General features: G+C 41.0%; 1 protein-coding gene across 6 annotated transcripts in view; it reads right to left on the reverse strand.

Annotated features, from left to right (window-relative positions):
• Positions 1-1281: 1281 nt before the first annotated feature.
• TRAF1 (TNF receptor associated factor 1) overlaps positions 1282-24868 on the reverse strand; it is a 64598-nt gene continuing 41011 nt past the window's right edge. For 5 of the 6 annotated variants that reach the window (XM_073314967.1, XM_073314966.1, XM_073314965.1 and 2 more), the window contains 8 exons: positions 20397-20495; positions 17212-17373; positions 11733-11804; positions 10489-10554; positions 9057-9503; positions 8353-8530; positions 6922-7070; positions 1282-5583 (listed from right to left, as the gene is read on the reverse strand). In XM_073314967.1, coding sequence (XP_073171068.1) covers positions 5365-5583; positions 6922-7070; positions 8353-8530; positions 9057-9503; positions 10489-10554; positions 11733-11804; positions 17212-17373; positions 20397-20495 — 1392 coding nt within the window. In that variant the 3' untranslated portion in view covers positions 1282-5364. Of the gene's footprint in view, positions 5584-6921; positions 7071-8352; positions 8531-9056; positions 9504-10488; positions 10555-11732; positions 11805-13585; positions 13732-17211; positions 17374-20396; positions 20496-24868 lie in introns of those variants that run through there. The other variant, XM_073314971.1, reaches the window with a different exon arrangement.

Consider the following 24868-nt stretch of genomic DNA (forward strand, 5'->3'; position numbering starts at 1 on the left):
AAGCGAAGTTTAAAAAAAAAAAGCATAAGGCAGCAGCAAATCCTTCCTGAGAAATAGCTGCCAACTGTACGTAAAAGCAGCAAGAGCAGCTAATTAAAAAGTCCTGGTGCAGAAGTAGATCCCTAATCAGGGAGGGCGAAGGAAGGCTTACACAGGTATGGAGCAACTTCAACTCCCATGGCAACCAAGCAGAGCTCTGCCATTATCTTACTCTGCAGTAATTCTTGTAGGATCATCTGCTTTCCCCTCCCCCTCTGCTCCCACCACCTTTTCAGTCTGCAGCAGTAGCAAGGAGGTTCTTAACATATCCTGGCAAAGCCAAAGCCTGCAGTTCCTCCAGGCAGAACTCACACTGGACCAGCTTCTCCTCTCAGTTCCACCAGAGCAACCATATTGATGTAGGTGGGGTTACACTGATTCACAGGAGAATGCAGCACTTCTTGGGTGGGGAGAGGTGTTTGCCTGAGTAATGGTTTGTGGGCCGCCCGCTCCCCTATATGCCCGTGGCCTTCAATCTGAACAGGAGGCATACAGGAGGGGAGACACCCATCCCTCCAGCATGCTTTCCCCTCCTTCTCAATTGACGCCCCTCTCCGGGGTGCTGGCTCCTTGGAGTCGGAGGGGGCATTGCATCTAGCTAGGTTCCTCTGAGTTATTCCCTTCCCACCAAACCTGCCCGGGGAACATGTAGAAGTCCGTACACAGTCAGTCCTGACTGAAGCTGGTTCCCCTCCCACTGCTGAGTAAAAGAGAGACAGATGCACCATATGACCCTTTGTGGCTTTCCTAGAATTGTATTAGCTTAGAAAGACACAAAACATTTATATTTAAACTTATCCAATATTGCAGCAAATAAAAATGCTACATGTTGGACAACACCTTCCTGCACCACCAGAGAGGAAAAGATGGCCTGTCATTAAGGTACTGGAATGGGACTCTGGAGATCTTTTGGGTTTCAGTTCTCAACTCTGCCACTGATTTCCTGTGTGACTTTGGACAAGTCACTTCATCTTTTTGGGCCTCAATTCCCCCACTGTAAAAGGAGGATAACAACACTTCCTTTCTCCCACTGACTGTGTGTCTGGTTCATTTAGATTTTAAGCTCTTCAGGACACAGACGATCTGTTCATATGTATCTGTGCAGTGCCGAGCATAACAGGAGCCTTACTTTGGTTGAGGCCAGTGGGTCCTACTAACATATAAATATGGGCGCTCAGCTGTGTCTGTAAATAAACTGCTATAATAATGGCTGTCATTCAGTTACCCCCATTTTTTAAATCAACCCACATATTTTTTTAGATTAAATTAGCTTTATTCGGGAAATAAATAAACAGCATGAAAATATGGATGGCTGATGTAAAAACTCCACTTTCTAAAATTACACAGATAGTTAAAAGAGTATTTTTTTCCCCACATACTACTTCACAGTGGTCATATGAACTGACATTCCAGGAAAAATACTTTTCTGCCCCTAAAAAAACATTTTGAACATACTTGCAAAATATTAAGCCTAGAAAAGAGAGAGCGAGAGAACACCCAACTCCTTCATAAGCAAGCTTATTCAGTTATTTGTCTGTAGTTTTTGGAAATTTGATATTTCATTACAACTAATTATTGAAAAGGGCACTGTCAAGATAAAAACAAGGGATTTGAAAAATCCAACCCTGGGTCAGCAAAAACACTTTAGATTATTAAGAGCAAAAGGACTTTTCACCATTTCTGCTGCATGTCTAACTACGATTTGCATTTCACTCAGCTTGCACAATAAAAGCAGACAAACAGTTTCATCTGTTTCTCGTGAATCAGGGACAGCACTGGGATATTTGGGCATCCAGCACTGCTCAGGAAAATATTTTTGCATGAAAAAAGCTTTCATTGATTAAAACGAATAAAACAATTTAATGAAACCATTTCACTTTCTTGGGCCCTGATCCTGGAAGCTGATCTAATTCAGGATTGGGGGTTATATTATGAACTCTGTGCCCTTCTCCTGCCCAAATTCACATTAGGGTGCTGACAGTATCTCTTTAAATATTTTGTTTTGCATCTGAATTATCTGATAACCATTTTCTGCAAGGAGTGAATTTTAAAATCCATTTCTATAAAAAGCAAATGGCTCAGATTTTCCTCACAATATTAACACAAGTTGTTTTTAATTACAACTCAGAACTATTTTTTCCTGCCACCCTTCTATCACATTCCTAAGCACTACTAAAAATTCAGCACTCATAGGCAGTATTTTAAAGTCCACATTTTAAAATAATCATGTCAGGCAGAGTCAGCCCTTATAAATCACATGTAAAACAGTGCTGCTGATTTACTGTGAATGAAGCAGGCTATTCCACAGTGGCTCCAGAATGTCTTTCATTGTATACTTCACGTCTTGAAGCCCTTTAGTCTGCTGAATACAGATTTCTCTGTGGAACTGATTCACTCGATTAACTGATAAATGCATGACAACTTCCAAGCATCCCAAGCGCAGAGGTGCTACTTACCATGTGTAACTTGTTACAGAGAAGTGGAGGTTGCAAAGAGATTCCATAGGAATACTCACTGGAGCTTTTAAAAGGCTATAGTCTGATGTGCTTTGGCAGTTTGCTTTCTATACTCTATTCAAAGATCTATTGTCCTCTTAATAAACATTTATAACTCCCGTCAGTGTTAAAGGCAATTATGACCCTACATCTAGGAGTGCATTTCATAGAATTATTTAATTGTCAGGCTGGAAGGGACCTCAAGTAGTCATCTAGTTGAACCCCCAGGACTGAGGCAGGACTAAGTATAGCTAGACCATCCCTGACAGAAGTTTGTCTCCCATAGTCTTAAATACCTCCAAGAATGGGAATTCTACATCCTCCCCAGTAACCTATTCCAGTGCTTAACTATCCTTCATCCTCCTTCACTTCACTAGTACTGTAAATAATGCAGTGTCTATTAAGGCTTATTACATTGCTGTTTAGGATTGCTTTAGTGGAAACTTGACTTGCAGAGTTCAAAGGCCCTGTAGAAATCAGCAATAGAAAAGATCCATTAGTTTAACTATTGTCCAGTGTCCTGCTTGTGCCAAATTGTTCACTTGAAGATATTGGTAAATGCTAGTTTCCAATGTCCCAAGCAATGGGGCTTTGATATGCTTCTCTTTCTGCGTTGCGGCACAAGTCCTGTCATTCTTTGAAGATTTCAGATTCAATGGCAGATCTTTGGAATTACACTTCAGTATTCCAAAATTTTCCTTCACAATCCCTGTCCATCGGACTTTCCATGAAAGAGGGTTAAATGACATTGGAAAGATTTTCCCAGATTTTCTGACCTATACAGTGAAAGTTAATTCCCACAGCCGTGCAGGAGTGCACTGCAGTACCAAGCAGAGACTCCTCTGGTGTGGCACCAGGAGGATTGTTTGCAGTATTTGGGCTTTCAAACAATTTGACTGGGACAAGAGTTACCACTGCAATCTTGTGAGTTACAGCATCAATCCAAAAATAATTCATTGCTCTGCAACCTATTGGAGAATTGCAGTCTCTCTCCTTCTCTTCCTCATCTTATATGGAAGTATATTTTCTGTTTTCCCTGGCCAATTGCTACCATGTAGTCATTCCTCTTTCTTCGTTGATGTTTTGTTCCATCACTCCATTCTTCTCAGTGTCTGTTTTTCAGTTTGCTCTCAGCAGGGAGTAACTGTAGCTGTGAGAGAGTCTGTGAACCCATGACAGGATTTAATCAGTGGTTAAAGTGTACTGGGTTCAAAATCCTATCAGTGGTCCACTGGGGCTAAACTTAAACACATGAGTAACTTTACTCATATGAGAACTCCCATAGACGTCAAAGGGGCTATTCATGTGTAAAGTTACTCACGTGCATAAGAATTGGCATAAATCCCAAGTGCTTAGATACTATAGTGATCAGTGCTACAGAAAACCCTAAGATAAACAGGCTGCAATGGTTTTGGCTGAAAGTTCAGGAACTCATGCAACAAAAGCAAAAAGAACTTCACTGAATCCATCCAGAATGGCCTGTAAGAAGGGAGAGCAGGTGATGATGAGGCTATGAGGTCAGGGGACTAGGGATGGAGAAAGAATGGGGTAGAGACAAAGGGGGTGTTTGTAACTTTCTCTTTGGGATAAAGGGTTGTATTTGAACCCAATATACATATTATATAATAGCTGCCAGCCTTCCCAGCTTTACAATTTTTGTTATTCATTCCTTAGCTTTATTTAAAAAAATAAATGCCACAAACTTTTCTAGTGAGCATTTCCACTGCAACATTTTAAAAATTACTGTGACCCAGAGGAAGGTCCCATCATCAGAGCACATTAAAAAATAAAGAAAAAAGATAAAATAAATAAATATTGTACAATAAAGTCACTTGCCCTGGAGTTTCAGAAAGTGATTGAGCACTTAAAAAACCCCACAGACGGAATTTATCTGCTGCTTGAACTAGTGGATGTGGGGTTCTTGATGCACGTAGGAATGTGTTGAGGGCCACAATGGGAACTCCCTCTTCTCACCTACTTTAGTCAAGCTCCTCCCTTTAGTAAGAGCAAAGGCATACTCACATGATGCAACGTAAGGATTCATATGACACAGTAAAATCTGGCTGAATCCAACAATCACATGGCTAATGTGCAAGAATATTTATACAGTGTATAAAACAAACACCAAAATCATATCATAGAGTGTAAGGAATTCAAGTTATGAACATTCAGCCACAACCCACTGCTTTCAAAGTTACACACCGATGCGTATGTCTCTGTGTGTGACTGATTGGAGAATCTGAATCCCAATGCAATGATAGACAGAATACAAATCTTTGGAGAGGGTACAGCATACTCATTTCTCTACAAAGGGTGCGGAGTTAAGACTCAGCCTTTACCCCTTCCTTTCCAGAAGTCTGGCAACCACAGGAGCACAAGAAAGGAGCAGGGGCTATGCTCCACCAGGAATCTGGCTAGCCCCGGACATGTGTGTATACATGTGGAGGGAAACAGGTGGGCAGGGGGAAGAAGAGGCTTGCTCCTTCTACCATCCCCACATGTGCACCTGTGCTGGGACCGACTAGAATCTGTCCCTCAGTTTGGAACGTAAGAGTATCAACTGTTTTTTTTAAAACACTATTTTGATAATTTTCAACAACATACTCCAGGACATTTGTACTGGTGGCATGAGGCAATGTGCTTAAGATACTATGGAGAAAGTAAACACAATGGGTAGATCTGCAGCTGATGTAGATGACTTCAGTGGAGCTGCAGGATCTGACTCACTGGATTTTGTGTGGGCATGAAAATACACACAAGGATTCAAGCTGAGGGCTCTCCCTAGAGAGACTTTGCATGGGTATATTGGCAAGTACCCTCATTCCAGGGTTTATGAATTTGTTTCTATAATACACTTAAGGAAAAGTGTATCTTCTTTGACATAGGCATATTTGGGTGACTGTAATTTGCACAAAGGGAGGAACATGGGACAGCCACTTGCAACATTCATGTCGCTCACTGGCCTTTGAAATGAAGCAGAAGTCAGGTCTGGACGAAAAGCATCAATTACATGCTCTCTGTTGTTCTGGTCAAGCATCATAAATGTGACCTGAAAAATAATTGAGGGAAGAAAGGAACAATAATGATTTCTTGCATTTCAAAACAAACAAACAAAAATCAAAGACACAAAAACATTCGGACCCTGTGCATTTTGACTAGTGCAAATGTGCTACAAAAAACAGCTGAATACTCTATCGAAAACTAAACGCAAACTAAAACCAATGTTTCCCAGCTGGCAAGGTCAGCTAATGAGAACAAGGGAGATTATAATGGTTCCCAGATCAAATGTCTAAAACTTTGCCACTTGTAAAATAAAACAAAGTCAAAAATTCTGTCTAGGTGGAGAATTACATGATGCAAAGACTTTCCCTCTCCCCCCTCTCCTGACAATGTAAAAAATAACCCATGAGTTTTGTTAAGACTGCTAAAGTAACTCTATCATTGTGGTTTGGATTTGAACTAGACAGATCGACTTGCTGTGTGCAAACATGCAGGAGGGATGAACAAAGTAAACAGTCTAGAATTTCCCCTGCTCATTATTACTTTTATTAACTTACTGTCATTTAGCTTGAAATATAAAATATAAAAACACCTTTTAAAAGTTATATGAATTCTGACCTTTGATTCGTTATTCTCTTTGGTTGGCTGGTTGGCATTATGGCTATTTATATAACGGGCTTACAGAACTATTGCTACACCAGAGTCAATGTTAAAACAATGTTTTAACAATGTCAATGTTAAAACAGGGATCAGAACCTCATTAAACCTTTTCTCTCTTTCCTTTATTATTGTTGCTGATCATCAAGCTACATGTGCAACTGGGTAAAATAAGACACAGAGTAGGTGCCCAAGATCACCCGAGGGAGTTTATGGCACAGATGGAAACAGAATGCAGATCTCCCGACTCCAGCTCCTGTGCTTTAGCCTCTTCCTGTACTATCTAGGTACATGGAGATATAGAAATGATGATGATAGGCTTTGGCTTAATCACAGACAAAGTTTTAGATACAACAAACCTAGAGTTTCGAGATATACGAGATTCTCGGTTCTTGCAAATGGTACAGAGCAGAAGCACAAAATCTCAATATCTTTGGGTACTATCCCAGCCTGTTTAAAGCTGAATTCTGCCCTTGGATTAGAGCATGGCTTGTAGTGATAGGAGAGGGGAATGAAGCCATGCTTCAGTTCCATTGAACTCAGTGGAAAGACTTTGCCTGACATCTGTGGGAGCTGGATTGAGCTTCTAATGTGCAATCAGGTGTGAAGACTGCTTTACCCTTACGTTCTATGCAGTAGAAAAAAAGCTGTGATACCCCACAGCAGAAAAACCAGTAAAGGGGAATTAAGTATCTCAGCATTATGAACAAGAGAAGTATGTTCTTTTTACCTTGTGTTTGAAAGGCCACGGAAGCAGAGCATCATACTCCCCTTTCATGACAACAAAGAAGAGAGAGACATGTGTTCCTTTCCCTGTTCCATCGCCATTCAGATAAGTCCTCAGACAGACTTTGTAGCCATACTTTGCAGTGTAGAAAGCTGAAAATTAGAACTTGTGGTTAGTCAGGCCACAGCCTACCAACAGTCTCTGAAAAATTCTGTATTCCTAGGCTCTCACATATGCAAAAGGTTTAAAATGAAACAGGTGCTCTGAGACCAAGGTGATGAGCATGGCAGATTAAACAGAATACCCTGTGGATTTCCAGCTGCAAGCACTGAAGGTCCAGTGGGGGAAGCCCTTTGAATGACTCAGACGTTGGTGAAGCTGATCTGTAATTACCCACAAGCACATGTTTTATCTAATCACTTCATTTCCTGGGGGGAAAATGATTGCAGTAGCCACTCAGGGCTTTCTCAGAGTGACATCAAATGACTTTACTTGGGATGAAGCAATGCAGATCCAGCAGATGTCACTGTAACCAGCAGCAGTCAGAGGGCAAATAAACTGAAACGAAAGGCCACGTACAACAAACAGTGCAGCAACACTGAACTTGTGGGCAATATCAGGCTGTACGGCATATGTTTCACAACCATTTCTTAGATACCTTATTTGAGGACATCAGATCCAGCACTGTCTATATTATTTTTACCCTTTTATTTTCTGAACTAAATACTTCTAGGCCAAGTTTTTCAGCTGGGCTAGAGTGTGCCTTCCCTTTTTACACGTCCAAATGGGGCCCACAAAATTCCATTGACATTTTTTTTGCCAGCACAAATATCGGCCTTTGTACCATTAGGTCACTGACTTGTGGCTGTAATTCAAGCTGTTTCCAGCTCCACTGCTATTATTTGTGCCCGCGATGGAAGAACAATTTTTTGCAGAAAAAAATAAATCCCGTTTCTACATATGCACTGCTACAGCTAACAGAAAAGAAAACATGAGTGCAGAAGCAGTTGTAGGTACACTAGTGAAGGTCAGCATACAGGCGTTTTAACATTCAGCTACGGTCAGATCAGTGACACTAGGCTGAAGTAGCCTCTGAAGACTGGCTGGACATCCACACAGCCAGCCATGCTGCAAGTATCCCAGCATCAAACATGGCTGCTTGGGTTAGGCACTTGGCCCTGTATTTTGCCCTTTGGGCACCCTTCCCTTACAATCCTGAGGTAGAGAGGGTCAAACTATAACTACAGAGCGGAAGTTGCCTTGTATTATAAACAGACAGAACTAGTGTGTCCTTTTATAAATATTGTCTTAGATCTGGGCACTATTTTAAAGAATCACTGGTCAAAAGAGCAGATAAGAGCATCATTCTTGAGACAACAGCTGGGTTTTCAAGAGCTGGATTTTACTGGAGTGTATATACTTGATGTTTTTTACCTGGGGAAAATAAGCTGACTACTCGTCCAGTCACAGAGTCGTGGTATTTTCTGCTGACATCTGTAATTTTCCATAAAAAGACTCCATCGTAGGACGCTTGTTCGAAAGACTGGAGACGCTTATGGAGTTTGCTCAGGCCTGCATCTTTCTGCGCCAGACATCGGTGCAGCTCTGCAATCTGGAAAAAATTATTCCTGTTCAAACCCACTCTGTTCTCTCTAGAGGACTTTCTGCTGCAAAGGCAGTCCAATAATGCAAGGACTCTCACCTGTGCCTCACACTATGGAGAGTTGTGTGTGCGCGCGCACTTTTTTTTTTTAAACCTCATGTACTAATTATTATAGAAGGCAAAAACACCTCGAGAGGTAACTTTTAAAATGCACAATGTTGGTTTAAGAGGATCGTGCTGTATCTGATTCAAGGTGCCTTGCTCTCTTATGACCTGAATCCAAGAAATGCTGAGCACCCCTAATTCTCCATACCTTTTAGGTGCCTAAACATGGGTTTAGAGGTCTACTTTAGAAACCAAGGTTTGAAAATGTTACCAAAGCTACAGAGGGAGTTTTGGAGATGGGATTAGAACTCAAGAGTTCCTCGCTCCCATTCCTGTGTTTGGACCATGCCTACCCACCCTCCATGATTCTTCTGTATATTTACTAACTACACAAACTGAACATAGACACATGGTCATAATAAATGTTTACCTTCAATTCCAGGCTTTGTATTACACCTTGATCAAGTCCACTCTTCCTCCGAAAGGCTGCGATCTCTAGGTTAGAGGTCTCCACCTCCTTGTTGAGCACCGCCACAATATTCTCAAACACATGCAACTTGTTTTCCAGCTCAGAAATCACTTTCTCCCTTACTAGCCGTTGCAGACTTGACTCTTCCTCACAAACAGATGAGCCAGGAAAACAGTCCACTTCCAGATCTCCACTGACTTCCAGGGCCCCTTGGATCTGGAGATCGGAGACTTTTCTTTCCAAACCCTTCACTTTAGACTCTGCTGTAGCTAAGTGTGGGATGATGCCATTTGCAGCTCCACCAGCAGGGCACAAACTGGCCTTCAGTTGCTTTATATGCTGCAGCAGCATCATTAAGTGGGTCCCCACTGCAGTCTTTTCATGCTCTTTTGTCTTCTCTTTGCTGCCCTATTGAGAGGAGAAGAAGCGATCATTGAACTAAAGTAACTGACTTGGGGACAAATCCTCATTTAGCCTTTATTCAGGCAACACTCCCATCAACTTCATGGGAGATAAACCTAAGTAAGGCCTTCAGGATACAGGCCTGACTCCATAGCACCAGACTTCAAAGGAGAGCAACAGGCTGCCTAGCTCCTGGGCGGTTGTGTGTGTATGATATGTACATATGCTACATTAACAAGAAAACAGTTGTTCAAAATTCCTCCACTTAACAAGGTGCCATGCAAATAAACAGCTAGATTCGCAAGTCGATCAATACTTAACACATGCACTGCACACAAAATATAGGAGCCATGTCTATTTACAAGGCAGTAAGAGCACACTAAAATCCAAAGCAGAATTTAGAAACCAGTTAATGCTGTGGGGGATACAGTTACCTTGCAGGTTTCAGAGTAACAGCCGTGTTAGTCTGTATTCGCAAAAAGAAAAGGAGTACTTGTGGCACCTTAGAGACTAACCAATTTATTTGAGCATGAGCTTTCGTGAGCTACAGCTCACTTCATCAGAGTGAGCTGTAGATCACGAAAGCTCATGCTCAAATAAATTGGTTAGTCTCTAAGGTGCCACAAGTTACCTTGCAGAGACTGTTTGACACATGACAGAGTATCAAACCTGATATAGCTGTAGAATTATAATAATTACAGAACCGCCCCTTTTAATCTGAGTAGAAGATACTTTTTCTCCTGCAGTGTATCCCCCGCTGAATTTCACTCCTATGAACTGTGACAGTCAAAATCCAGTTCCATGCTCTTCCCTTCTTTTTTGCCAGAAGAGGTTAAGTTTTACCCCTTTACCAAAAAAACAAACAAAAAACCCAACCAAATGAAACCACCCTCGGTTTAGTGCCTGGGCTGGTTCACGCCAGCAGCTGGAGTGTAGCGACTGTACATTACTGGCGACCTTCCAGAATAGGTGCAGGCAGCATTTTACTCACCCTAAACGAGCAGCCAATCTCAGAAAACCGGCAACCCTCTTTGCTGTTCAATGGCGTTGAATGGTTCTGTTAAAAACAGCCACAAAATAATAAGTACCAATGTCAAGGGTTTCATTATGTACTACAATCCACTAGGCCAGATCCTCAGTTGGTGTAAATCAGGGTAGTTCCATTGAAGTCTATGGAGCAACCTCACTGAGGGTCTGGCCTCACACTGTATAGCAAAACCAAAGGTAATTCATTTACATGCTGCCGGACAAATCACCAAGTCTTGAACTGATGACCAAGCGATTTTGTCATGCACTGCCATGTGTGAGGCCTAGGTTCCATCTCTAGTCACCAGTGTCCTGAAATCTGAGCAGGTGGGATTGAGACCACAGCCAAGGACATATCTAGCCCATGCTGACAGTAATTATATTCTGTTGCGGATGCCTGTAACAATGGCCTGCACTGCAAGCTTCTTAAGTACTGTTGATTTTATATATCAAGAAGGGCCACTTTCTGCAGCACTCAAACCTGGGAAATCCACTAACACATGGGGCAAGAGGGATGATGGTGGATTACCCCCAACACAGCCTTGCATGCAACCAAGTGCCTATTCAAGCCCTACGTGCTGTACACACACTAAAAACAAAACAAGGATTAATATCCTTAATACAAATACAAAGACTCCCTCCCAAGTCTCAGTATAACATAGACCCAAAAATAATACAATATAATAAAACCACAATCATCAGCAGGTGACAACTCCTCTATAACATCCCCCCCCACCACCATATTAAAGAAGCGAACCACAAAGAATAAGACCCCACGCCCAGTAACTCAAAATCCTTAACTTTGCTCTTCCCAGAGCAACACACTCTAAAGGGTGACCCATTCTCTATCACACCAAGGGGTCTGAGATTAGAATCCAGCCCTCTCCCTCTGCACCCAAAGGCACATGTCTTTTTAAGAAGTTATTTAGTGTCATCTGTGTTGGAACAGCACTTGTATTGCTCACCAGATTTCCGCTGAGTGTTGAAAAGGAAGTAAACAAACAAACAAAACTTCCAAGGTTTTAGGAGAAATCCTAAATAAGGGGGTGGTGAGGGTGAATCAGCACAACTGATCTTCGGATGTGAAAAGCTCCCGGCTACTGTTGCCATACGGAGATGCCATGAAGTTGCTTGAGTCAGCCAGATGAAGAGCTGGCACTTCAAGGAACAGAACAAAAACAATACGTTGCCCTTTCACGTTTTACCTACCTTTTCCTTTGATGGTCCTTCTGTGTGCATCCGTTTTTGTTCCTTCGATGAATTGCCTTCACATGTGTGCTTCTGTCATTAAAGTAAGACGACAAAGTGTTGAGTACAATGCTAAAATCATGATGCTTCCTTACCTAGGTCTCTATGAAATACAATCTCTTTGTGTATTACGTCATATTATCCCCATTTTACAGAAAAGTGAGCTCTGGTGAAGTTACTTGCTGAGAGCCTCCGGTAAACTGAATCAGGTCTGAGCTAGCAAATAAGAGTTGCACATTCAAACCCTGTTTCTGGAACAGATTTACTAGGAGGCCTGGGGCAAGTCACTTAACCTTGCACAGCCAAATTCAGCAGCGGTATGCCAACAGTAACTTAGATTCCCTTGCACTCATGTAGTCTTCCTTAGACCTACCAATGTCCACACATTTGAAGCATAAGGGAGTCTCAGGAAGTGTAATTTACATGACAAAGAGCTGGGGGGAAAGCATAAATTAAAATAGTACTGACCTCTATTCACTTTCACATGGTTTGAGTGAGTTAAGTAGGTCTTAAGGAAACTAAACCTTTCTCCAAAGATCAGGGAAGTCCATTGACCTTAAGAATATGCTTTTACTGCAGAATTAACCTGGGCTCTTATTCGGGTGTTGTGCCTAACCCACCCTCCCATCCACACACAAAAAACTCTGGCTCGAGTTTAGTGGCACATTCAGCCTGAGCTAGCTGGCCCATCCTAGGGTAGGCTGAAGGCTGGGTGAGGCTCTCATTTAGACTGGTAACCTGCCCACCCACTTTGCAGGAGGATGCAGGCTGAACCATTCAAGTGCTGATAGTCCTCCAGTGCTTGCCCACAATTCTCCCAGGGTACCCAGATGGACAGAAAAGTTCTTCCACAATTCACATGAAAAGAATCAAAGAGCAGCTCATCTTCCTGCAACACAAAGAACCATGGGATATGCCCCCTGCCCCAATATAGTTGTAATGTATTTCTCTCTTTTCTTGTTATATTTTAATGGCCTTCAACCCAGCAATAAAGCTCACTGGTTGTTTGCTATGGGGGGATCTTTTCTGAACAAAACTTCTTTCTAAAAGATAATCAGAAGGGAGGAGAACAGCACTAATGCCATATTATGGGAGAAAGATTTGCAAAACCTTTCTGTGTATCTTTGTAGAGTTCTCAAGCTTTTCTTTACAGGGAATAATGTTCAGAAACTTGGACTAAAGAACTAATATTAATTGCTGCTGTCCACTGTATGATAAACTGCAGACCTAGAGATTTCCCAAGCTAAACTGCTAAGCCAATTACTCTTCTTCCTCGCACAGTAGGTATTTTCAGTCAGGGAGTGCCAGATGTGGTACCTGTTAAGTGGAAGTACAGAGTGTGATGTTTCACATGTGGGGCCCAGCACTTTCAGAAATGACTTACAGATGCTTCACACAGTATTCCTGGAAAACTCAGTCTAGGCAATGTACTAGTCTCACTCAGTTCAACCCTAATAATCGCATTTATATGCGGTTACATGCAGGTGAACTGTGGACCAGAAAGCAAATATACATATAAACTCTCCATGCATTGGCTTCATATAGCTTGGGTTTACGTTCAGAGCTGTCTCAGATCTCATTCACTAACACACTGAAGGCCGGAGGTTCCTGACATGATGCGCTAATGCAGAATGCATTAGTGCTAACATGAAACTCCCTGACCCTCTTGGCTCAAAAGAGATGGGGAAAATAATCCCCAGACACTGGTTCATACCATGACTGTAGTTTGTGTATTTTAACATAGCGACTCTCAAGCTTTCAATTCAAACTATTCAGAGGTTTCATCTTTAATCTTTATAAACGCCTTTGCTCACCAGTACATTTTCTTTAGCAGTCTGGAAAGTTCGTATAGCATTGCAGTTCCAGGAACCCACAAAGTATCTTCTCTGCAAAGCGTCCCGAGGTCTCCATTTTAGCTCCACAAAAACACATCCAGAGGTCTTTCCTCTCCCCTTGGCGCTTTCTGAACACTGTATATCTCAGACATTATTTATAATGTGCCTTTGTTTTATTCTTTATCCTAGTCTGTTTGTTCATGCAACTTTGTCCTTTTCCGTTTCTTTTTTGATATGGTGGAACCCAAAATCAAATGAACGTAAGATTGACATATAAAAGCTGCCATTAACACAAGTCTGAAACATGCTGAATCTGGATGCTAAGAATTATACAGAGGAGAAAGTCACGTATCTGATAGGGTTTTCTATTTGCTCCTAGAGTATTCTGGGTAAATGAAGTTTGGGCACATAAACAGAGCTAGCATACCAATAGCCTCAAATTTAGCTAATCAGATCATATAATCTGTGAAATTACAATTTTATAAGCATTAAACAGGCTTTCAAAAAGCAAATGAACCTGGTTCACGACATGGTACAGCAAACATGATTTCCCACAGGACTGGTCTGTAGCCAGATCACAAATACCGTCTCCATCATTCCAGTAACAGATAGAGGTGATGGAAATCGGAAGGGATTTGCTACCGTAGATCAGATCATGGGTCTATTCTGTCCAGTCTTCTCACCTCATATTCAGGACAGATGAAAAACACCCATAATGCATTAGGACAATTACACATTGTTGAGAGCAGGGTTGGCAGAACACAAATCTCTTTGCAACTCTTCCCTCCACACATGGCAAGTGGCTCACAACCTCAAGCAAAGGCTCTGAAGCAGCGGAGAAGCAGAGCATCCCTCTCTCTTCCCCACTCCCCTTTTAATCTTTTAAACCAGGATTCATGGAGTGTTGAGCTGGTGTCTGCTCTGGAGACTGGGACACGCTATTCACAGAACAAGCAAAGCACAGGTGGTGGCTGAACAAGTGTCCACACCCTGACCTGCCTATGTACCAACTCCCTGGCCCTGTTGGGACCATCTCTCCCAAGCTGAGAAGGCATTCCAGTCTCCAGAGCTCATTCATTCCTTGAGTTCTTTGCTGAAACTGACAAAGAGGTTGTCATTTGGGAAGGCATTTTTTGTGCTAGGGTTAAGGGTATTAAACTCACTTCATATAGGCCACCAAGGAATCAGCAAATGGTAGCAACGTTTGGTTGCTACTGACCTGCATTAGACTAGGCAGAGGAGCTCCTATTTTATATTCCCTGTTGTCAATTAGGGTAAAAAATTGATTCCAGCTGCACTGAAATTGTTTTCAGTGGAAAATACTCCAGGTTATGAAAATAAAAGAGATGCAAACAGCTTCTTCGCATAGATTACATACTTGCGAAACGGAATACGGGAACTACTGATACATGGAAGGCAACATTTCAAGGCCAGTCTCCCTACCAGGTTGCCAAGATTTCCTAACAAAAGAACCGTATTAGACAACAGATTAAACAGGACGAAGGAAATGAAAACAATTCTTCACCATGGGAAAAAAGAAACCAAATAACCTCTGAAGGCAAAGCTACTGTATCACACACATCTGAAGAGAGGAGCAAGGTGAATCAAAACACCGTGCTCAGACCTCTCTCTCCAGGTAACAGAGTGTCAGTATGCCTCCTGCACTTTCAGAAGGGTTAAAGTGGTTAGATGTTTCCACTTTCAGTTGTTTGCTCTTTTTGAAACACTCACTGACATACTAGTGGTAGAAAGTGCCTGTTTGACAGCCCAGCAGGCTGAAGTCAGCTATTCCCTCTCCCATCTCCCCTCCCTCCCCTCCGCCACGGAACTGGTGAAAAACGAGCAGCAGCTGTGCAAGCTTCCTACACAATCTTTCCCAGCGAGTGTGCCTCATTCCTGCTACGGAGAGACCACTTCCATAGAAATGAGAGGGGAGTTGAGTCTCCATAACCTGTTCAGTTCTTGGCAAGACTGCAAAGGCGGCGAGCAATTAGTGACAAATGTGACATGGAAACATGCCCATCGTTATTTTTCCCCTCACTATCCTGTTGGAGCCTTCCACATTACAACTCTCCCACCATCTCTGTCGAAATGGCCGTCCTTCCAGGATGTAATTCCTAGCTGGACAATGATTCTCCTTAAACCACCTGGAGGGTCAACACTTTTCAGTCCTCCATCCCAACCTGCAAGCTGAGTGCAGCCTCTGCAGCATCCCTAGTCCGCAGGCTAAGAGATCACAGAGTCTACAGCTAGAGAACTGAACTACATTTTGAGAACTTTCAACGCAAATCAAAACAGTTACTGCAGCTTTAGCAATGATAGAGGTATGACAGTTCTTATATATCCTGCTACTGCTTTTGGCTTAGGAGTTTTATCATGAACTTTTACAATTAAAAAGACGATGATAAGATGTGTACCAGCTAAGCTATCTGTATAGATCAGCAACTATCTTCCCATCCCTTTAACTCCACCCAGCTACGCTGTTTCTGCCTTCAGCCACACAGTGTACTATATATCAGCTAGTGTATTGTCCTTAGGCCACCCCCATCAGCACAACCTACTGTACTGTGGTGCACACACAAAAAGGATGGAATCAAAGGCACTGGGATAATTTTTTAGAATAAAGAATTAGTTACGGGTCTGATATAAGGTTGCCCTCTTGTAAGAAATTCTAAGCAGGAAGTGAGAAATGCATTTAAATTAGAGTGATAGCAACCTGCATGGACCTGGCACAGTAATCAAAGAAAACAAATGATCAGTTACCATTGGGGCAGGGAAGTTTTTGTTGGGTTTTGTTTTTTAACCTGGACTGACTTTAGAGAGACACATCTGGTGGGGGGTCTTCATTTTATATGTATTGAAAGGTCCTCAATTACAACAGTGATAAGCATAATGTAAACATATAAACAAAATTAAATATGCCTGAAGAGTCCTAAATGCTACAGATAAGAGAGAGATTTCAGAATGAATTTACAATGTAGTCACTGCATTGGGCTCTGCCTGGGATCCACAGATACCGTTGATTTGGAAAGTTAGTAGATTCCAAGGCCAGAGGGGACCATTGTGATGATCGAGTGTGACCTCCTGTATAAGGCAGGCCATAGAACTTCCCCAAAATAAAGTTAAAGCTCATGGCATCTAGTATAAATATTGTCTGAATAAAATCTGCTATACAAACTTGCTAATTTATTGGCCAATTTTGAATTAAGTTAAAAAAAAATCTAAATTCTGGATCTTTCTGTGGTTTTCTGGCTGCATTTCTTATCCTCTTCACACTAAGGTGTGCTGGTAGGAAGGGGAGCTAGAGCATGGCAAGAAGTGCTGCCCTCCCCCCAACTGAAATGTGCACACACAGTTTCTCTCTTTCTCGTAACACCGCGTAAGGATGGTCAAATACACCCTCCTGTTTTTCCAGCAAATGCATCATGGAACATTACACTGCAGTTGAAAAGTTAGCAAAGTCAGAAAAATGAAACATTCTCCGGCTACATAACTTTAACGAAACAAGGAGGAAATATTTAATCAGACAGCTGTGAAAGCTGTGGAATATTCTAGATACGATTATAAAACCCTTATTTTGTTTTAAGCCAAATAAATCTTCTTACTTGGTACTCGTTACTGGATAACCTCCGTTTACATTTCTGGCATGCGGTCATGTTATTAACACATCCATTCTCCAAATGATCTGCAAGTTTCTTTCTCATCACCATTTGTCCACAGCCAGTATGGCAAGGGATTAAAGCATATTCACATAGGCTCTGATGGTCCTGAAAGTTGAAAGTTATAAACCAAGATGTAACCCTGCACAGATACGTGTGTCTACAAATGTCCTCCATTCTGCCTGCATGAATCTTCTTTGCACCATGTGCCCTCTGTGAATAGGCAAATTCCCCACCCCATTGTCTGACACACAGAACTGGGAGTGTGATTCCCGGCTTAAGCTGATGTACTCGTACTAGCTCTTATTGAGCTAGTGCACTAAAAATAGAGGTGTAGCCACGGTATCAGGGGTGGCAGCAGCACAGGCTAGACACCCCCAGCACAAACCTCACCCGGACCCCTTGGATCCCTACTCAGGGCAGCTAGTCCATGGCCACCACTCCCCACTGCCCGTGCTACTATGGCGACACTAATACTGTAGCTTGCATGAGTGTGTCCAGCTCCATAGTCACAGCCAGGTTAATGTCCAAAACTCACCTCGTTCCTGGGGCTTTGTTTTATTCTTAATTTAAAACAACACACACAAAGTTGAGTGTGAGCTCTCTCCTGAGCTGGCTTTTAAGGGTCTTCCTTTGTCTCAGCACCAGCCTATCTCCTTGCCTTAGAGACTCCCTGACTTTTATCTTCTCTGGTCAGAGAGCAAATGAGCAATAATCAGATCAAACTGTTCTGGATGGCAAGATGAGCCAGCAGAATATCCCTATCCCTCTATGCAGGGTACATGAAAGGACATCCTGTCACAGCCTCCAGTACACAACTTGGTCATGGTTCGTAACGGCGTTCAAAAGAATTCTTAAATTGAGTTTATTTATCACTATTTGCACTTCTCTCAGCTCATACAATGAAAATCAATGAAGTCTATTTAATTGTTGTCTATAGGGGAATATTTAATTGTTTACAAAATATAATGGAAACATTTCTACTGTCCTGAAGTTCTGTAAAAACTTATTTTACAAAAATCTAAATTTTGAGGCCAAATGTGATCAACAGCGTCCCTTTAACATTACCCTGATTATAACACCTCACTGCAACAATCGCAATGCATGGAGGAAAAGGGTGCAGAGTAGAAGATTTACGTCTACAATATAAATAGTTTGAACTACTGGAACTTTCAGTAATTATAATGGAGAATAACAATAATTTATAAGGGGCCTTGTGCCAAGGTCTCTATAAAATCCTGTAATGCTGCTCAGCTTTAAAACAATCGAGTGTTTTTTAATTTACAATCAACCTGGTTTAATTGTCTAAATCAAAAACTTTTTAGAGCCAGATCCTCCTCTGATGTAAATCAGTGTAGCTTTATTGATGTCAAAGGAACTATGCTGATTTCTACCAACAGAGAATCTGGCCCTAAATGTTCCATACTTATACAAAACGTTTATTGTCTAGACATTATGGCCCAGTCCGATAAGGTACCAGTGACTCCAGAGGAAGTTGGCACACTCAACACATCCATAGATGTGCTCAGCACCTCACGGAATTGGGCCTTACACCTTATTTCCCTGATACTTCATCAAGCGTTGAAGCAGGAGTAAAACTAGTTTATTACAGTCTCTTTCACTGAGGCTCTCACACTGACCATGTCACAAATGATTTTTTTTTTTAAAGCAAGATAACTGTTCCAGCAGTGAACTCAGAAATGTCAATTTTAATCACATGCCTTGTTTTCAAATTCATTTTTCGGTGTATTCGTGCTGAGAGAGGTCCTGGCACCTTTTGAACTCTCAGAACTATGGCACTGAGCAAAACGGGGTAGAGTTTTCTTTAAAGGAGAACAGACAAATGGAAAATGTGTGCAAAATTAGCAAATAAAGGAAAGATATGACAGCAGCATCTCTGCAGCTCCTCATATACAGAGACTGACTGCACACCACATTCCACTTCTAAACTGGGTGGAAAGAGGCCGTTAGCTACAGCTCCATTTCACTACGAAGCCCTCTTTTGTCCTCAAGATTATGCAGAGAGGGTCAGCCCCCTCTGTGCTATTTACATATTGGCTTGAATTTTCTTTTATGATTGTTGTACATGTAGCAGATTCTGAAACACTGTCTGTCTATTTCACCTTTATCATTTCACATGAGTATTTAAAGAAAGACTGTAACATTCAAAATAAACAGGAGTCAGACAGCTATGTTTTTCTTTCTAAGTCTATTTTCTGTTTCCCTTGTTGTGCCAATATCCCCATAAGCATTGCCTCCCAAATATTACTCTGGGAGATTTATTTTTCTTACAAAAACATAGGAAGCACATTGCTCCTAATAATAGTTTGGAGATCAGGGTATTATGGGCTTCATTGAGGGTTACTTACAAGGTCCTTGCCCATAATGGTATACTCAAACCTACTGGAAAACCTACAGCTGACACACGCATTTTTAGAGAGACAAGGTGGGTGGAGTCATGTCTTTTGTTGGACCAACTTCTGTTGGGGAGAGAGATAAGCTTTCAAGCCACACAGAACTCTTCTTCAGATCTGCAAAACTCATTCAGAGTGTGACTGCCAAACACAAGGTGGAACATATTGTTTAGCGTAAGTAGTTAACACATATTTCAAGGGACCATTCCAGGTGAATGTATTACCTCACCCACTTTGTCTCTCTAATGTCCTGGAACAGACACCGCTACACAAACACACACACATGCATTTTTATAATGTACGCTTCACCATCATTCAAAACATGTTGGATCTGATCTAAACCCCATTGACATCAATGGGAAATTTTCACTGACTTTCATTCATCACTGGATCAAATCCTCAGTGGGTATAAATTACTATAACTCTTTTGAGCTTCAATGAAGCTTCACTGACTTACACCAGCTAAAGAGCTTGCTTCATTCTCTTTGTGACCCCAATACAGGTCTCAAGCATGTGCTTAAGACACACACATTTATTCATGTACGTAAGTGCTTTGCTGAATAAGGATGGACTGCAGAATCGGGTCCTAAATCCCCATGTTTTTCTAACATCACAGGAACATGCCTCCCTGACACAATGTTCATCCCCACTAGCAAAACCCCACTGCACACTTATGAGACACAATATGGAAGATGAAACTGTCATCTTTAAACTTACTTCAAAATTTTTCATGATACCAGACCAACTGCATCCACGGGTCCCACAGTGCACTTTGAATTCAGAAATCTCTTTATTAATGGCAGCATCACTGAAAGCCTGGAAATTAACAACAAGATGGGCAGTCAAACACTGGTCAATAAAATGATCCAAACAGCAGCTATAAGATGGGAACAGGCTGGAACTTTATACCTTCATAAACCTTGATTTTTTTTCTTTTACGTTTAATCTTCTGCAAAAATATTATTTAGTTTAACGAGTATATAGGAAAAGCCCAAAGGATTGTGAAATTCTATTATTTGTTTCTTATAGCTCAAAAATTAAATGATTTGAGGTGATTTTAATTTATTAAAAATAAAAATGTGCCCTTCCCAGTGAAAACTTTCAGTATAAAGTTTTTTCTTACTCAGAAACCTGAAAACAGGTGTACGCAAAGAATGTGCTGATGGAACCTTAACTATAGAGGGCCCTGCCTCATGCCACTCTAATGTATGCATTTAATTATTGGGGTCATTAACACCTCTTTTACCTGCTGCAGAGAGGATTTAAGACTCAACCTGAATGAGGAGCAGGAGGGGGTACACCCTCTCAAACTCAGGCTGTTTCCATTTAGTTTGCCTAGTGTCCTAGAGAAATCCAAACCATACACATGCATTTTTTCCAGCACTATACAGTATTTTCTTGCATTAACTGTGAAGAACCATGCAATAAATAAATAAAACATGAATCATTGCAGCCTTTTAATATCACATCTTGCACAAGCAAAATAGCCACAGTAGAACAGAGTAGCTCAGTGGTTTGAGCATTAGCCTGCTCAACCCAGGGTTGTGAGTTCAATGCTTGAGGGGGCCATTTAGGAATCTGGGGCAAAAATTGGGGATGAGTCCTGCTTTGAGCAGGGGGTTGGACTAGATGACCTCCTGAGGTCCCTTCCAACCCTGAGATTCTATGAAAGAGTTTCAACAAGTATTAGGAACACAATGCCTGGAAGACTGCAGATTCACCACAGATCAAAATGTGGAAAATCCAGGGAAGGGAGTGCACAAATGAAACAGCTCATCACTGTACTGAGAATAATAAGAGGCTTTCCCTGCTTTCTAGAAAAAAATTACTCCTGTCAGCCTACAACCTCACTAAGAGACAGAGAAGGAAAAGTGGCACCAGTTCATCTACTTCTTCCCTCTTGATCACTATTTTCAAACAGTGCTCTATGGTGTCCAGGTTTAATTAACCCAAGAACAGGGCCTTCACCTCTTCCCTTTGGAAAGATCCTTAGAAAACAATATAGCAATAACAAAGTGCTAACCTGTGCATTATCCATGAGCCCAGGGAACAAAATTATTTGCTCATTTGGTACACCAATTAGAAGCAAAAAGTCACCAGTTCAAAATGAACTGAAGAGATCTGGGCTGTAAGACTGAAATGTCAAGAAACTGTGGAAAAGGGAAAATACTGAGGGGCTCATCCCTTATACTGTAGCAATTGGTTTTCATGCTGTAATTGTACTGTCCAAGCTGTGTTATAACCCGTTTTTAAAAAACACGGTCCTTACACAACGTCTTTTTAGACTGGTTATAAGACAGGTATCATTACAAAAGAGGGAATATTGAAGTCAGCACCAGAATAGCAAGAGATAGCTAGCATAGCAAGAATAGTGCAAGAATAGTGAAAGAGATATTCTGGAAGAATAAATATCTGATGAGAAAGGACATAAATCTGAAGACTACATTCCAACTCTTTAGAACTTACAGGTACATTTGGTCTGTGTGGTGGTCTGTGTTAAATTACGGCTGTGAAACATGGACATTCAAACAATCAATGATAAACTACAATCCTTTGAATTATGGTGAAAATTCTGAAAATATAATGGATAGCTCACGTAACCGAAAAAAAGTATTGGAGATTACTTGAACTCATCAAACACCAGTTAGAGATTTTATGAAAAGAAAGATTTGATTTGCAGGGCACATTTTAAGAGGTTCAGTGGGCAATGCATGTTTACAGGCACTGGAAGAGAAAGCTGACCGCAGAAGAACATGAGGCAGAAAAAGATGACCTGGGATGGATGAGGTGGTAACCTGGGTAGATCAAAAGGTCTAGTCACCTACAATACGATTAGCAGAGGATCCTACAGAATGGGCTACCATGGCTGCAAACCTCCAGTAATGGAGATGCCATGTAAGAAGAAGATAAGATGGTTTAGTTCTGTCTATACAGGTCAAACCAATGTTAAAGAACTATAGTCAATTTCATCGAATAGTAACAATTACTGTTGTAAGAAGAGCAAGAGTACTTGTGGCACCTTAGAGACTGTTCTTTTTGCGGATACAGACTAACACAGCTGCTACTCTGAAACCCGAATTACTGTTGTGAGACTCATTTACATATAGATCTTTGTAATGATTAATATACCAGCAATGCATTGTCAGAAGTTGAAAACATCCTTAAAATATCAGTAAACCGTAAAATTATTTGAGTCCTTTCATTTTAGAAAAAAAATCCATTTATATTATTTTACATATAAAGTATTTTTAGACTGCAATCATATTCAGTTCCTTTTTCTCTTTACAGACTCTTCACCTTATCCAGCAAGCTTCCCTAAAAGGCAAACACTGACAGCGTTAATCTCTGAGCTGCAGGTAGAGACCCATTATCAGCTTTCATGGTCTTTTTGTTGTGGAGGGGAAGGGGAACTATTTATAAGCTTGAAACAAAAATCTGAAATGGTTCCTGTTCCGACATCCCTTTTCACTAATGCAGTTGATTTATGACACTTTGATGATGATGATGATGATGATGATGATGATATAACTGGCAAAGTAGGACCCAATCCTGCAACCACTGCTCATGCATGTACCTCATTCAAGTAAATGAGACTATTCACTTGAGTAAGGCTGCAGAATCGGGTTCCAAGCTTGTTAATATTGCTCAATGGCACATCGTCTAGAGAATTATTTTCTGCCTCTGCTTCCACTTATAACTTCTGCAAAGGAGTAGAGAGATATTTTCTTGCTTCCTCTGATGTTTCAGTTCCTTGGGCAAAATTACATCAAGACTAGCACCCCTGGGTCTAGCATTTTTACAGATGGGTATTGTGGAGCATCAGGAATTTTTGTGACTTAGCCAGGGTCAGTCAGTCAGTCAACAGTAGACCTAGAAACAGAACTCAGAAATTGTAACTCTTAGTTACTTGCTCTAGAACATTTACACTAAAAATCTTTATGCTTCAAGGCATAAAATGACCACTAGCTGGGGTTGGAAGGAATTCTCCCTTTTGGAAAAGAGCAGTGCAATTAGGCTTATGATGGGTGTTTTACACTTTGTCTCTGAAGCATATAGCATTAGCTGTGGTTGGAAACAGGATTCCAGACTTAATGGAAGACGGATGCTTTCTGGCATGGCTGTTCCATGTCTCTTGGATGAACAGTGTCCTCATAACTGTAATTATCTGATTAATTAGTTATATTTTCTTTGGTAGACTATTGGTTATATTATTACTGAACCTTGCAATGTCAGGCTTTTATAAAGACAAACCAAACTTTATAAATGGGGGGAAATGAGTGGATTTAATCAGTACAAGCAACCTTTCAACAACTTCCTCCTTGAAAATGACATTAATTAGTTAACAAATAGTCACAGTCTTTTAAATATTCAAGAGTTCCAGTAAGGCAAAAAAAATCATTTATCGGGATATAGGGATTTTTGCATTTTGTTGAACAAACAGATTTCATGCTGTTTGTTTTGACCTTACTTGTCTGGTATATGTTCTTACACGTACATGTATTTAAGCAAGAGAAGCAGTCTGTGCTTGGGTCTGTGTTGCATTGATGTCATAAATTGTCCTGTAGTGGTATGGAAATCAGCCATTGCTTGGAAACAGAACTAAAAATAAAAGCCTCAGTGGAATCTATTCCATGAAAAAAAAAACTAGAAAAACGAGAACACTTGTACCTTTGTCTGTACATTTAAAAATAGATGCTTACTGGACAGTTTTCAGTCTGCTTGTAATACATAATCCAGTCTATATTTTATAAAAAGATGATAGTTTGCAAACTGTATGTCCAAGTTCTTAAGAACATAGTTTTTCAATAGTAACACTTACCATTTATAGTGTTTTTCATTTTCAAAGCATTTTACATTGACTAGTAAACCATCAAACCACACCCAAAGATACATAAATACGAGTATCCCCATTTTACTTGCACAAGGGCACTGATCAAGTTATTGTCAAAAATGAAGTCAGAATTCAAGAGTTCCTGGCTCCCAGTCCCATACTCAGCCCTCTAGGCCATGCCACCCTCAACAGAAGTTCTATATACAAGCTGTAGTTGCATATATTTAAAGCAATCGTCTGAATTGCACAGGTGTGAATGAGTGCAGAATTTGGCCCCAGTTGCTTAATGTAGATTTTAATTCAATATTACAGTACAGTGCAATTCAATATAGTTACTTCTCTGAATCAACCAGCACTG

The sequence above is a fragment of the Lepidochelys kempii genome, chromosome 16 (genome assembly GCF_965140265.1).
Source record: "Lepidochelys kempii isolate rLepKem1 chromosome 16, rLepKem1.hap2, whole genome shotgun sequence".
NCBI lineage: Eukaryota > Metazoa > Chordata > Testudines > Cheloniidae > Lepidochelys > Lepidochelys kempii.